Source organism: Phacochoerus africanus, chromosome 4 (assembly GCF_016906955.1).
Source record: "Phacochoerus africanus isolate WHEZ1 chromosome 4, ROS_Pafr_v1, whole genome shotgun sequence".
NCBI lineage: Eukaryota > Metazoa > Chordata > Mammalia > Artiodactyla > Suidae > Phacochoerus > Phacochoerus africanus.
This window is the reverse complement of record NC_062547.1, coordinates 129,847,158-129,863,391: the sequence shown is the minus strand read 5'-3', so window position 1 is coordinate 129,863,391 and position 16,234 is coordinate 129,847,158. Positions and strand designations below refer to the sequence as shown.

Genomic DNA, 16,234 nt, shown 5'->3' with positions numbered 1-16,234 from the left:
GATGGGAACTCCGAGTTGTATAAATTTAAATAGCCATTTGGTATTGTCTTTTTCTCATGTATTTCAAGGTAGGTTTTTTTCCTGGGTGGGGTGGAGATAGTAATTGTGACTAAAACAGTACAAAAGACCTTGAATAATTTACTGGACTTCTCAGCTGTGTCATGACCTACGGAAAAACAGATGGCAGTCTGTGGTTATGTACATCTTAGGGGAAAAAGCTTGACTAGAAACCACAGGTTCCTCACCTGTAGCAGCAAAACACTGCAGAGACGTCCCTTGAGAACCTGAAAGGAGCAATGCATGAGGAAGGCTAACTCTAATCTAGAAGGCTAAAAGCGGTGAACTCCAGCACTGGATGTTTACCTGCCAACAGAATTTCTCCTTATCAACCAATTGAATCAGCCTAATTATAAGATCCTTGCTTGTCCGAACTACTGGCTCAGATGTTTATTCATTTTCATTAAGCATCGGCTATGTTCCAAGCACTGTTCTTAGATCAGGACACACAAGAGTGAACACAAATGAAGTCCCTGCCATCACAGAGCTCTCACTGAAGTGGGGAGCAAAAAATAAACACGTCATCAGACAAATAGATAAATAGCACCATTTCACAGAGTGCCATGTGCTCTATGGAAAACATAGCCAGGTAGTTGTTCACAGGTTCCGGGAGGGTTTTCAGGGAGAAGGCGCCATTTGAGCTGCGACCTAAAGAATGAGAAGGGGCCGAATGTGCCATGTACGGATGGAGCTTGGTCCCTGTTTGGGAAGAGCCACCTGTAAAGATGGGAATGAAGCGGGGAGGTGGTAGGAGACACACAGAGGAAGGTGGGGGTGGGAGGCAGGTCTTCTTGAGCTCCCAAGTAAAGAGTGTGGACTTTATTCTAACCACTGCAGAGTTTTAAGCCAGGGAGCAACGTGATCTGACTTACACATTTACAAGGTCACTCTGACTGCTGTTTCGGAACTGGACTAGAAGGTGACCAGAGTGGAAGCAGGGAAGCAAGTAGATGACAGAGGCCACGGGGGTGGTGGCAATGGAAACAGAGGCGCCCAGACTTCAGACATATGTGGAAGGTAGTGCCCATCAGACTACCAGAAGGGACAGATGTTCGGGGTAAGACAGAAAGGAAACAAAATGACTGAGCAATGAGGTGGTGGGTGGGGGTCATTTACTGGTATGGAACCCTGCAGAAATCAAAGGCTGTGAGATCCATGCTAAACCCTGAGTTCCGTCTTGGACAGGTGACGTTTTCGAGCTCTCTATTAGCCCTGTGAGGGGACCGGTCCAGTGGGTTGTTGCACATCTGGAGCTTTGGAGAGAGGCAGAGGCTGGAAAAAGGCATTTAGGGTCTTGAGCAAGTCAGCTGTGAAGTTTTCATTTGAGGTATGCTGCTTCCAGGCCAGCTGGATGGACATCTGGAGGGAGCATCTCCTTAGCTCCTCTGGAGTCAGCATCTCCTTCTGAGCAACTTGAGCTGGCTGTCCTGGGGATTCACTGACGGATTACAGAGTTTGGGGATTTCACACACTGGCAGGAGTTTGTTTTTGTTCTCTGCTATACTTCAAGTTTCACTGAAATGCATGATTTTCAGGTTTCATCTTTGCTTTTAAATCACACGGAGGACCTGCCACATGTCTTCTGCCCTTCATCCGCACTGCCGCTCGCACCCTGCAGCTCTCCCGGCAAGCAAAACAGCTTAGTATAGGCTGTGCTCGGCTTCGAGAATAAGCCCTGTCCCAAGAAAGGCAAGCACCTGGGGAATAACTCTGCCAAGTGTCAGATTAACAGGAGACACTCCGGCAGATAAACCCAAGCGAGTAAACCTTCTGAGAAGCAAGAACTTCTCTTTTTTCTTGTTTCCCATCCCATCGATTTGTTATGGTTCTATCAGCTGTTATCCCTCCTATCAGTTTCTTTCATTCTCATGATGGCTTCTCATTAAGGAGATTCATGGGGAAGGTTGTAATCGATCAGAGCTATTAGCCACCAGAGTGTAATCTGGTTCCCGTACAAAGTGACCTGCACGATGTCCTGTCTGCCGTGGGGATTTAAGCCGATTAACTCAGCCTGGGAGGCAGAATCTAATGTCCTGTAGCACTGCACCCCCTTCACCCCTACCCATCAGTAAGGGATTTAACAAATTGACACTGTAATTAAAACTGAACCCATAGTTAACCCACCTTGAAAGTAACCCTTAGTGACAGGCTCACCTTGGATGTACGTTTACAGCCAATGATGGATGCTTACGTCCCTGGCAGTAGAATGCTGCTTTAATCTCCTCTGCTGTCTCGGGTCCCACAGTGCTGATTATGGTGATGGTTTCTGTTTTGTTTCATTGGTTGGTTGGCTTTGTACCTATTTCTAAGAGTAGATCAATCTCAAGGTTCGGGAACAAGTCAGTGACTGGAATGAGACTGCCACTAAAAAAGGCAGCTCGGTGTCACCTTTCAATAGCACAGTCTCTGTCTGATTTATGTTTATGATGGAATCAGAGAACAAAAGGCAGGAAGGTACCCTGGGCTGCCCATAGATCCCTTGGCAGCTGTATAGGTGGGCCTGCCAAGTGAACGATGCCATGCAAATGAGTATTCTCAGTCACAGACCGCAGCTCTTAAAATGAGCTAACCACCAAGCATAAGCTGAGGACTAAGATTAGACTAAAGACTCTTCAAAAATGCTATCTTAGGGAGTTCCCGTCGTGGCTTAGCGGAAGGGAATCTGACTAGTATCCATGAGGATACAGGTTCGATCCCTGGCCTCTCTCAGTGGGTGAAGGATCCAGCGTTGCCATGAGCTGTGGTGTAGGTCACAGATGTGGCTTGAATCTGGTGTTGCTGTGGCTGTGGTATAAGCCAGCAGCTACAGGTCCAATTTGACCTCTAGCCTGGGAACCTCCATATGCCATGAGTGAGGCCCTAAAAAGACAAAAAAAAAAAAACACCTATTTTAGCTGCAAAAGCTGTCCACAAGCAGCTAGATAAATGAATTGATATTTCACACCAGGGGAACCTTGATAAATAAATGTTCCTTCTTGCACTGATAAGAACAGGTTAGGTGCAATCCTTCTCCTCCTCCCTTCATCCACCCACTCCCCCCCCCACCTTTTTTTTTATTATTATTTTAACTAAGACTGATGATGTAATAGGGTAGTTAGGAGTGGTCTTTGGAGCTAGAGTACAGGGATCAAAGCTAAGGCCAAACTTCTACAAGTCATTTAACTTCTCTGTGCCTCGGTTTCTCTATAAAACGGTGGTGATGATAAAGACAGCCCTTTCGAAGATGACTTGAAGAGCAGATGGGTTACTACATGTAGCAGCTAAGATAGTGCTCAGCACACTGTAAGGTCTGGCTAAACATAAGCTGCTGGCATCCAGCCTTGTGAACGCTGAATGTGCCATAGATGCCAGTGATACAAAGGTAAGAGCCCCCTTCGCGTCAAGTGGGAAGACAGACACACAAACCAACCTGCCATTCTGCCTCGGCCTGCACGTTACTAAATGTTTGGGAGATGAAGGTACTACTCCAGAATAGGAATAATACTCTATGTATAATCAGTGTAACTGGTAAGAGAGGCACGAGACATGTAAGAGCAAGAAACGGAATTGAACAGTAATTGAGATCAACCTTTTGTCTATTATGAATGAAGCTGAAATGCCTAATAATGTAGCTGAGATTAAAACACCCAGAAATTGCACCTTATTGTGGTTTAGTGGAAGAATTAACATAGAACAGAACAACAGCCTAAGAATATTTTATAAAATTACCATAACATCCTGGCCAGCCAACCATTCAGTTACCTGATGTACCAACAAAGCAGCAAGATTAACCATATTCCCCCCGCCCCGAACCCGTGAGCTGAATATCTACTGTATTTTCTATTCCTGAAAATTGATCAAAGAACAAGTCGAAAATAGGAAATTAGAAATAAGCAATAGATATTTCTAGTTTGCCTTTGCAATTTGTTTTTCTTCCATGATCAGCAGTGATCCATAATTACTTCCTTCCACGCCTGAGTCTTTTCACGGAGCAATGTCAAGGGCCGCGTGGATAAGTGCTAAGTTAGTTTTCATCAGCTGTATTCAGAATCCCCAAGGGACAGAAACTGGGGGACACCTCAGCCAATGAGGTCAACTTGTCTGTATGTATCTGTCATGTATTTTTTGAGAACCTACTATGTTTCAGCAGGTGGGGGCACAGAGAAAAGTACACCAGGCTCTCCCAGATCTGCTTCCAGGGGAAATTTAAACTGCCAGGGGAGTCAGGCTGCTGCAAGGTCTGCACCATGGTTTAAGAATCTGGGTTTCCAAGGGTCTTGCCATTTTAACTTTCAAATATTTTACTGGCACGATATCTAAACAGGAGTGGAGTGATCCTGGTCCCCTTCTCAGGAGCACCTGGAGCAGTCCCTTGGCCTCACAGAGCCTCTGTACAACCGGGATAACAGCGTCTGAATTCTACTCTCCACTCCATGGCCATAGTGCCAGTATTTAGACAGGAAAATGTCAATTACTAAGAGCTCTTTGAATTTCTCTGAAGCTGCTGCAATGTCTGATGGAGCGTGACAACACACAGTGGGGTTAATATTGTTTCCACTTGATCGTTTTGGAATTTATATTAAATGCGTATGCTATGTTTATATTCCCAGACAAATCACCTCCCAGTCATCTATTTTTAACAATTTATTCAGGTCCGTTTCTGAGCTGAGGTGACTTCTTTCAACCTCTCAGCCCATCTTTAAGGTGGGTTGTCACTGGAAAGGGGTATGTGGGATATTCTGGGTCCATTGATATTTGCCTCTGACCCTCATCTCCTGTGCCCACTCCTTGAGGCTTCGTTGGCCCTTACTTGGCTCTTTCCTCAACGTGCTCGCCCTCTTTGCAGCTCTCCTATCTCCTCCATCTGTCCTTGAGCATGGCCCGCCCTCTCTCCAGTCAGTTCCATCCACTCTTGTCTCCCATCATGGTCCTTTCCCTCCCACCAGTGGCTTTGTGGGAACTGCTGCCCCAGGCCCCTTGGGGTATCTGCTCAGCAGCTCACAGTGTTCCCTTTGGGGACAGCCCACAGCCCTGCTAGTTCCTGAGATGAGAGGGAAGACTGCCCATGTCTCTCCCACCTCACCCCATATCTGTGTGTGGCCCCACCCCTTCTCTGGACTCCTTGGCCTCTGTCACTGCTACATGGGATAGTGGGATAGGAATGCATGTGTTTTCATGCTAATTCAAAGGAAAGCCACCCGCCCTCAGCACCAGAATGCCCTGATACCCAGATGTAAGCATGACTCTTCCTAGAATAGGTTATGGAAAACATCTCAGCAGATTTGCAGCAATTCCCCAAGTAGGAGGACAACAACCCTGTATTCTGCAGGAATGCTCATCTCAAGTCTTTCAGTAAGCTTTTGTTTTCCCTACCCTTTTGGGAATTGGTTCAGATAAGATGGTAGCACAATTAAGATGTCAGAGGATATCAGGCTCCTAAGACATAAGGAACAGGGTATTACAGAGTTTATGGAGTCAGGTGAGTCTCATTCTGCATTGGGGGGGTCCCCAAGACCACCCTCAGGCTCAGTGATTGACTAGAAGGACTCATAAGACCCAGAGAAGCTCTTATACTCATGGTTACAATGTATTACAACAGAGGGATGCCAATTAAAATGAGCAGAGGGAGGAGGGGCATGGGGCAAAGTCCAGGAGAAGCCAGGCACAAGCTCCCAGGTGTCCTCTCGCAGTGTCACGCAGATGTGCTTAATTTTTCTAGCAATGATTTGTGACAACATGTGCAAAGTGTTATCAATCAGGGCTGCTCACCTGAGCCATGGTGTCCACGGAGTCCACTGGGGTCAGTCAGTCAGGCAGTCAGGGCCTGCATGAAAGACCTCAGCTAATCAGACTCCGGCCCCCAAAGCAAAAATAGGTGGTCATCATTAATCACACTATTGGCCTATAAAGTCTCTACTTACACTGGTACCATGTGGCCCAAAGCCTCAGGCATACAAAAGACTCTTATCAGCACATTATTACAAGGACTCAGCGCTCTTCCCTTAGGAGCCAGTCTTAAAAACAGGTCTTTCTTGGGAATGTGCAGGATTTGAGAAACCTGAGCCTGCTGAGTTAACCCTTGCCTGCACACATTCCCAGGGTCCAGACGCAGGAAAGCTCTGGCCACAGGACATCACTTCCTGTCCCTAGCCGTCACCTTCCAAAAATAACATCCTCTCTGCCTTCCATGTAGGGTCATTGCGATTCAGAATAATAACCACTGAACTCCTTTTCAAAACCAGCAGGCCGCCTACAGCAAGGATGCTTTATTATTAGTGCTACCCTTACTGTTATCATAGGATCACTGTGGTCATATTATGCCATCATCATCATCACGACTACCCGGGGGGGGGGGAGGGGGCATGGGACTGAGCCCTTAATGCTTCCCTGTGATCTCAGAACAGGTCAGCAGCGCCTTTTTGCAGACGCTGAAGACAAAGACAGCCTCTGAGTAGTGTCTCCACCCCTCCGTGGCGTGTAACCTTGTCCTTGCTTCTCTCTGTCTCCCTTCCCCGGGCAGTGGCTCAGAAACCCAGGCCCCCAGCACGAGAAGCGGACTCTGTTTGGAGACATGGTGTGCTTCTTGTTCATCACGCCGCTGGCCACCATCTCCGGCTGGCTCTGCCTGCGGGGCGCCGTGGACCACCTGCACTTTAGCAGTCGGCTCGAAGCCGTCGGACTGATTGCACTCACTGTCGCACTCTTCACTATTTACCTCTTTTGGACCCTAGTAAGTATAGCCCAGGGCCCGGCATTCGGCCCGCTGGAGCTGGCAGCCCCACGGCTGGCACTGCCTTCCCTCTTGTCTGTAGCCCATCTCACCTGCCTGGTAGCACACAGACCTTCGAGGGCCAACCAGAGTGTGTTTATAGTACATGTGAGTATGTGAGTGTGTGTGTGTGTGTGTGTGTGTGTGTGTACAGGTGTATGTGCACTGCTGGGAAGAGCAGAGGAAGCAAAGAAAAAGCCCCAGCTTCAGCGAGTTCATCAGTCAAAGACAAACACCCCCGACTCGCCCCTCCTCTCGTAGCCAAGCTCCCGTCTGTTAGGAGCCCTGGCATTTTCCTTCTCTTGTTTACGTGCCTCGCTGTTGCTGGGACTGTGGTGTATGATGAATGAAGCACTTGGTCACTGTCGCTGTCGCTGCCTGCGTGGATCATGAATCCTCCTGCTGGGTATTTCCTTCTACCACCTGACACGGCCCTAAAGTCTTTGTCGATAGTGAGCTGCACTTCGCCCGATGATTATTCTGGGTTGGGATATTGACTTTGCCGCCCATAAAAACACTAATTCATCTCGCTGAGGAGCTGCCACTAAAGAAAAACCATTTCCCAATAAGTGTTCCTGCTGTTGACGAGGAAAAAAACGTTAACCCTCTCTGGTTTTTTATTGGTTTAACCTCATGATTAATCCAGCACCGAGGGGGTAGCACCCACCAACGGCAGCATTGGCTCTCTCGATGCTTCGCTCTGAGACCTGCAGGGGAAAAACGTCACGATCCTCTAGAAGATTCTCAGAAACCAGGCCCCCTGCTTCCTGGCACAACACTCCCGTGCCAGCTCATCTCTAATCCGAGCACGTTCCATTGTTATTCAATATGAATTCCTGTCTAGACCATTCATTCCCATATCCTGCAGCACAGCATCGGCATGTGGAAGCTTCTAGTGCTCACGCTGGCTCTGCCTCACAAACCCTGCATCTTGAGCTGCCGTTCCTCCCACGCTGACCGCAGCCCCCTGTTCACCACATTTCCCTCTGGTCCAGCTCTATGCCGCCTCTCAGGTGAGAGTTTCAGACTAAGTGAGGGACCCGTTTCAGTCTCAGTAAGTGGGGCATGATGAGAGCCTTGATAGAGAGGGAGCGATCTGATGCTTCACGCTTTACCGGAGTCCTCTGGTTAGCGTAGGCATTCTGTCCCAGCCTAACAAAGCCCCCAGGCAAAGCTGGCATTGCCTCCTTTAAGCAGCCGCGCTTCTAGAGTGTGACCTGGTTCACTGTGAATCAAGCGGTGAGGCTGACTCAGAAGTCACAAGGACACTGTGATGGGAAGAGTTTAGAAAATAAGACATCAAATCATCTGTCTACCACTGCCCACCTGCCCGTCAACTGCACCGCCCAGGGAGAGTCACCTCCCCTCCCTGAGCCTCAGTGTCTGCATCTGTGAAGTGGGGACAGCGTAAGACTCATCCCGCCAACCTCCCCTAGTCTCCCGAGGCTGAAGTGAAAACGAACATGGGAAAGCACTTTGGAAAACAATTAAGTCTCAGTTTTGACCATGTTTAAAGGTTTGCTAGCCTCTGGTTTTTCTTAAAAGAGTTCCTAAGATGAAGGCTGGATGACAGTGTCGACTTAAATGCTGGGCATTCAAACCACCTTAAGGCCTTTTTGAAAATCTGCTTTGTCAAGCATGCACTCACCTAGCAAGAAAGGAAAAAAGGAGTGGGCACAAGGAAGAAGAAAAACAGAGATTACCTACAGAAAAATGGATATGATCTTGTTTCATCTCTCACCCCAGGTGAAAAGAAGTTTTGGGGGGAAGAGGTATCCCGAGGGGCTCTTTCAGGAGACTGATAATATATTCATCCCCCAGCGGTTTCCAAGAGCCATCACTGCGAGCGGAGAAGCACATGCCTTCAGAATCTAGAGGCATTGTTTAAATCCAAGGTTTAGCATCCTGAGAGCTGTGTAACTTCAAACGGGGATAACCTCTCTCATCCTCCTTGTCCTCATGCAAAAACCTGAGGAAATGATTGCTAACCCCAAGGCCAGCAGGCGGCTGTGAGAATGAGGTGGGACCACGCTGCAATACCCCATCGGAGCATCTGGCAGAGGGTTTTCTTCTTCCTCTGGCTGCCCCCTCCCCGCCCCCAGCCCTCTATAACATGTGGAGCAGCTGGAGGAAAGGCAGGCGGCTCTCCTCCTTGGTGCGCCAAGCCGAGCAGCGGCCTCAGCTCAGTGACAGGTTACTACATCTAGACTAACTCCTTCCCATATAAATGCTGTACTGAGCGGCCCTGGCAAGAGCCGTAATTCAGAAGCTGACAGCACTTGGAAACTGCCCTCCGGCAGGAACCCACTGTAAACAAGCTGTCAAGCTTAAGGAGAATATGCTGAGAAAATGTCTTAGATAAACAAACACAGTGTCAGCCCAGCCCCGAGCCTCCGAGGATCCTTCCTGGAAAGGCCTGGCCAGGCGCTGTCAGGAGGGACCCAAACCTGCGCAGGTGCCTCGGAAGCATCCCGCCTCCACCTCAATGCACTGGCTGGACGCAGACGGGGAGTTCTGCCTTCAGCACAGACACACGTGTCCAGGACTCACAGGTGTCCAAGGCCTCCGCCACCTCCACTCTGGGAGCTGGGGGTAGAGGCGCCCTAGAAACGTCAGCGTTCACATCGCAAGCTGTTTGAAGTTCACGGACAGAACTGAAGGGAGCAGTAGAGGAGAACTGAGTCCACCTGAAGCGGGTTTTTTGTTTTTTTATGGACACACCTCTTACACATTCACAGGCCAGGGACTGAATTCTAGCCACACCTGTGGCAACACAGGATCTTTTAACCCACTGCACCCAACCAAACTGAACTCGCAATCCCCACAGCAACCGAAGAGGCTGTGGATTCTTAACCCACTGCGCCTCGGAGGCAGGAACTCCCCACGTGATGTGTTTAGAAAGTGTCCACAGTGCGGTTGGCATTAGCCCAGTGGCGAGGTGCCCACGAGCAGTGACCTCCAGGAGGTCCTGCCAATCCACCGCATCAATGAGGCGACCACTGCCTGGCACAGAAACCGGTTAAATCACGAAATGAATGAATGATCCGCCTCCTCTGGCCAACTCCCACTCCCATGGGTTAATCATTTAAATTCATTTTACCAAGAGGAAGCTCCAATGGGACACTGCAAGGCTCACAGGTGGAACACGTTTAGACACAACCTCAGGGTGTCCAGTGTCACCCGTGTGGCCCATTTACTCCTTCACAGCCCTCTTCTCCACCGCACACTCACAGGCCAGCCGGCTGGCCCCCTGCTGAGAAGGCAACTTCCAAAGCCACGGCCCTATCAGTACGCTTGGGTGCACCATAAACTCCTGAGACTAAGGGCAGAGTCAAAATTCATAACAAACTTTCCCAAAGCCCGCCAGGGCTTTACCGCAAACCTTCCTGGGCACCAACCCCACGCCCGCAGGGAGTGTGGATTCTAATACACTCTCGCCTTCTCTCTGCCACGCACGTGACCGCAACTCTGTACAGAACTTGCCCAAGATAGGAGGTTACTAACCATCCTTCAGATGAAGAAATGACACTTTAAGAAAGCCACCCCCATCGTGGCACAGCGGGAACGAATCCGACTAGGAACCATGAGGTTGAGGGTTTGATCCCTGGCCTTGCTCAGTGGGTTAAGGATCTGGCGTTGCCCTGTGGTATGGGTCGATCTGACATTGCTGTGTAGGCCGGCAGCAACAGTTCCTATTAGACCCCCCAGCCTGGGAACCTCCACATTCCGCGGGTGCAGCCCTAAGGAAAAAAAGCAAAAAAAAAAAAAAGCCACCCCATAAGGAGTAATATTTTTAGAACCCTGGGCTCTTTCTTCCTCCTCTATCCTTAAACACTCAGAAATTTAAGAAATATCTAAATTAAGTCCCCAGCATTCCTAACTGCCAGAGTTTCTTTTATTTTTTTTCCTCAGTGCCTTGTGTGTGTGTGTGTGTGTGTGTCTTTAGAGCTGCACCGGCAGCATGTGGAGGTCCCCAGGCTAGGGGTCCAATCAGAGCTACAGCTGCAGGCCTATGCCAGTGCCACAGCAATGCCAGATCCCAGCTGCGTCTGCGACCTACACCACAGCTCACAGCAATGCCGGATCCTTAACCCACAGAATGGGACCAGGGATCGAACCCGAAACCTCATGGTTCCTAGTCGGATTTGTTTCTGCTGGGCCAAGACGGGAGTTCCCTCAATGCCTCTTTATTTCTCTAAATCAAACCTCGTTTTTTCCTCTTTTCTTCCACTGCGGGGATTGGGTGTCTCGCGCCCCTAGAGACTCCAGCCAGGATCATCCCCAGCGGCTACAAACCCAAGGCCCCCTCCGCCCTGCACGTACCTTCATTTTCCCCGATGCAGCGTCATCTTCCTAGGAGGCTTTCTTCTTCTTGATTGAATTTGCCTGCAGACTGTGGTGGTGGACAGCAATTAAGATGTATTAATGCATAATACGATCTCATTTGTTCGTCTGAACAAGTGGGCTGATTTTTGTACTGCCCCACGGCGGAACCAGGAGACCTGCTGAGTCGTGGACTCCTCGTGTTCCTCGAAGCCGTGCTTCTCAGGCTGAACGTACATGCGAATCACCTGGGGATCTTGTTAAAAAGTGCACGCTCCAATTCCTTCGGTCTGGGCGGCGCCCACGATTCTGATTTTCTAACAAGCTCCCAGGTGGTGTCTCCTCCACGGCCACCCTGCGAGTAAGGCCGGGGAAATAGCCCAACCCCTCTTTCTTCCCCCACCTCCAGTTTCCTGATAAGAAAGAGCAGCACAAGATTACCTTGTTTTCCTTATTTAGCCATCAGAAATAATAGGCCGGGAACACTAACGGGTGGTGATGGCAGTGTGTTAAGTGCTTGTTATGCATTACGTCAGATAGCCTGATTCACCTTTTACAAACGACCTTTCTTGAGGGTCGGATGGGGCTTCGGCCAGGTGTGCCTGCGGGAGGGCCGGCCGCTCCCTGCTGCGCGCAGCCACAGCCCCTTGTCACCTTGCAGACCGGAGCACGCGCAGCTCTTCAACATCCGGGAGGCAAGGACTCGATGTCAAACCCAGCTTTCCTGTGATATTTCCAGATTCCAGACTTCTCGTAGGGCCACAGCTCTTCACTAACACCTGTGTGTGTGCTACCTCTTCCCTGCCCCTGGCCCAGAACAGCACGCTTTCCAACCTGCCTCATATTCATGAGTAGCACCAAGCAGCAGCAGGACAGGATAGATAGAAGAGAATCGAGTTAAAAAAAAAAAAAAAAACCCTCTGATCCGCTCTGGCATGTTCAGAGGCTTTTGGAGAAAAGCACATCTGTGTGAGTTTAGAAGCTTATATTTTCATACTCAAATGTCTCTGGCCCTCAGCCTGTGACATCTGCTTTCCAGCCTCAGAAATTCGAGTGAGTGAGTGGCCTTGGATTTCATGATCCTGCCATGAAGATGAATAGTCCTTTCCTTTTTTTTTTTATTTTTTTTTCCCCTTTTTAGGGCAGCACCCATGGCACATGGAGGTTCCCAGGCCAGGAGTAGAATCAGAGCTGCAGCCACCGGTCCACACCAGAGCCACAGCAACGCTGGCATCAGAGCTGTGTCTGTGACCCACACCACAGCTTACAGCAATGCTGGATCTCTTAACTCACTGAGAGAGGTGAGGGATCGAACCCGAGTCTTCATGGATGCCAGGTGGATTCATCAACCGCTGAAGCATGACGGGAACTCCTGAACAAGTCATTTCTGTTCGAGGGCCTGCATTCTCCCCTACTTCCAGAAACACTGAGCTCAAACCATCAGCTCACTTTTATCCATTGTGGACCCACCTACCCGGGTGGTTAAACAGCCCATACATACCTGGATAATTTGCCACCCTAAGGTTGTGGGCACCAACCTCCCCAGCACTTAACCTAAGACACCTGGATGCACTCAAAGTGGAACCTGCTTCCATTTTTAATGGCAGTTTGTACACCTTCAGAAGTACAGATTCTCCGAATTTCCTGGGCGGTCCATCAGTGCTTTGTGGCAGCCTTCTCCAAAACAAACCACAGACGTCAGCGCCTCATTCTGGGACAGTCACACGAAAAGCAAGCATTTGGGGGGCACAGCAATGTCACAGTGGACAATGAGTTTACTGCTCATGCCATCATGTATAATGTAAAAGAGGCGTGGCATTTAGAAAGCACAGGATATTGGAGTTCCTGTCGTGGCACAGTGGAAGCGAATCGGACTAGGAACCATGAGGATGCGGGTTCAATCCCTGGCCTTGCTCAGCTGGTTAAGGATCCTGTATGGCTGTGGCTGTGGTGTAAGCTGGCAGCTATAGCTTTGATTCAGCCCCTTGCCTGGGAACCTCTACATGCTGCGAGTGCAGCCCTAAAAAGAAAAAAAAAGAAAGAAAGCAAAGAAAGCACAGGATATTTATTCACTCATCCATTTTCTCTGCAAACTTACCTCTCTAAGCACCAGACACTGATAGGTGCAGGCTTGCAAAGATGAGTACAACACAAGCCCTGCCCTCAAGCGGCTTCCACTGCAGGGAGAGAGAGACACATGCACAGTGGTGTACAGGGCACGGAGGCCACGCTGAGGTAGGCACAGGCGCTGGCTCAGGAAGAATTCATGGGGGAGATGCTGCCCATGCTGAAGTTTCCCCACAAGGAAGCCTGGAAGCAATGGGACCATCCACAGGGGCCTCCAAGTGCGGTAGTGCAGGTTGTCCATGGCACAGAATGAAGGGTGCCCTTCCTACCGGAAAGTGAACGGGGTCCTCTGAGTTGTGCAGTGTCCCACCTGCAGACAGGGTGCGTGAAGCCTCAGCATCTCTCTTGATTAACAGAGAAAACCAGCCAGAAAGGCACACTGCCCAGCCCAACTGCTGGGCATGGGCTGGGGCTGTACCCACTCTGCCTTCTGCCTCCAGCCAACCTTCTTCCCCATTGATACTTTGGAGCCCAACCCACTAGCCTGAAAATAAATCCACACGGAGGAGGAAGCCCATTTCCCATCAATACCCTGATCTTACCTGGTATGAAGAGGGCTGAGCTGGGAAGCCCCACGCTGTGTTCACACGTGGGTGCTCGCTCTCGGTGGGGACCCAGTCCCCCAGCTCTCAGCTGCCTGTGTGGCAGTTTGGCGCCAGCTGGACTGGACTGCTGTTTGGAGCTGTTTTAAACCACATGTTTGTTGTTTGGATTGATGTTTGCTTCCATTTACCTGAAAGCTTCGCTTATATGTCCTCTCCTCACCCCAGGTGTCCTTTAGGTACCACTGTCGATTGTACAACGAATGGCGTCGGACCAATCAGAGGGTGATTCTGCTCATTCCAAAGTCTGTCAGCGTACCCTCCAACCAGCAGTCCTTGCTGGGCCTCCACTCTGCCAAGAGGAACTCAAAGGAGACAATCGTTTGATGTTGGAGTGATTGGTGGGTTGATTCCTTGTTTGGGGTTTGGAAGTTTCTGCACTGGGGCCATGCACTGAGCCACCCCCAAACCCTTCCTCAAGCCCGTGGGTGGAAGAACATCCAGAGCCATGTTATCTCGTCACCCCGAGCAAAGGACTCTGCCCGAAGAAAGCAAATGCTATCTGACTTCAGACCGTGGATGCTGCAATCATATGATATTTGCTAAGCTGCCAAACATGTTTATTGAGCAGATACTGTATGGAATTTTCTGAACGCCTCTTTAACCCATGAGGAAGGTTGTCCTGCTAATGATGCAGTCCAATTCTTCCTTTTTTATTACTATTTCAAATATATATATATATTAAACTTAGATGATAATCAAATTTAAAAAGCCAACGTTAAAACTGGTTTCATGGTGTGGATGGGTTTTATTTGGGTTTGTTGGTTTGTTTCGCAGCTTCTGCAGTAGGTTCTCTGGGGTAATTGGATAGCTTGAGTGGTCTTTCCCATCTCTTCCGTGTCCCTTACGCAAAGAACAGCGTAACAACTGCAGAACATGTCATATTTGAAGGATGTTTTGTACTAAACTTCATTTAATTGTTCAGGTTTTAAAGGAAAAAAAAAAAGCTGTGGCAGCTCTCCCACAGTGAGCTGTTTATTTAAATTTCATTAAGGAGAAAAAAAATTTATGGTGAGAAGCACGCTCCCTTCAACTTGTTTGGTACTGACAGCTGATAGAAGCTATTTTCTAATAATAAATATCCAGTGTGTGAAAGACAAACCCCACCGACTGTAGTACTCTTTTCTTTTTTTTTTTTAAATCATAAAACCTGTGAAGTTTCCCAAAGTAGATTTGAAAAAAAAAAAAAGGCAGGGGGAGGAAGAGCAGAAAGGTGGGTGTTCTTACCCCATTTCCTTTAGTGCGTGTCTTAATTCTGCATTCACAACGAATTGGAGGATCATTAGACATTTCTAGGAACCCTGGACCTGTTTCGCATCTCAATGAGCATTCTCATTGCTCTGCTGAATTTCTAGCTTGACAGGTAGATGTGGCAAAAAAGCCTGGCTGAGCAGTCCAAGACCCCTTTGTCTGATGTTCAAAAGAAAAAGAAGAGACCCACGCAGTTACCTTCCCCAACTACAAGCCACTTCTGTCTCAGGCTGGAATCGGTTTTCTCTAAGGGCTCCCTGTGCCTCTTCCCTCCATCACCGCGTAACGGGTCTAGACCGCACCTGCACTTGTGTGTGCGCGGAAGTCAAGGAACCAACGTGTGACCTGAGGAAAAAGCACGTTTTCCGGTCGGCCCTCAGGGTGCCTGCCCAGCCACCCAAATGCCTGCAAGAGCAGGCAGAGCCCAGCTTTGGGGGATGCATCAAGTACGGATTTCTAGAACATGACCCACATTGCGACTGTCACTCCAGTGCCTCTGCCTTATGCTCCAGAAGGTGCAAAGGAAGAGACGGTGAGGAGGGTAGTGATTTTTGTCTGCAGGTTGATCAAGCCCAGGCAGGTGCCGCCTTTGTCTGCTGTGCCCTCCGCTCACAGACGGCTCCCCGCGCTGCCTGGGGAGAGAAACAGCTGTACTGCTCTCCGCAGCAAAACTCAGATGTGCTTTATGGCTTGTGACAATAGATTTCCTCCCCACCACGCTTCACATCGACACTTCAATTCCGGTAATATACGTCTCAGCCCTTCTGTTTACTCGGCCCTGCTCACCCCTCTGGGCTGTCATTAGCTGCACCACCATCAACCGATTCTTAATTGACCTTTTTAAAATGCTGGACACCACTGGCTGCACGCAGCTGTCACACATTAAATTTCCAGAGCCAAGAGTCCAACTTGGTAGCTTGTGAATTGCAACCCTGTAATATATTTGATAAATGACATCCACCCAGTGACACCTTTCAACTCAATGACACTCCCGTTCATGAGAGGACCATGCCCCTTCTTCTCTCTGCTTCTTCCATGAATTCAGAAAGCAGCAGATTCCCAGTTAGCATTTCCTATCGAGGTTCACTGCAGAAAAGTCCTGCTACGGGTGGTTCCTGAGACGAGA

At 49.2% G+C, this 16,234-nt stretch overlaps 1 protein-coding gene across 1 annotated transcript in view; it reads left to right on the top strand.

Annotated features, from left to right (window-relative positions):
- Positions 1 to 14,958, top strand: part of MARCHF3 (membrane associated ring-CH-type finger 3) — a 140,483-nt gene extending 125,525 nt beyond the window's left edge. The window contains exons 4-5 of the mRNA XM_047778534.1: positions 6,557 to 6,766; positions 14,026 to 14,958. Coding sequence (XP_047634490.1) covers positions 6,557 to 6,766; positions 14,026 to 14,184 — 369 coding nt within the window. The 3' untranslated portion in view covers positions 14,185 to 14,958. The remainder of the gene's footprint in view (positions 1 to 6,556; positions 6,767 to 14,025) is intronic.
- The last annotated feature ends 1,276 nt before the right edge of the window (positions 14,959 to 16,234 follow it).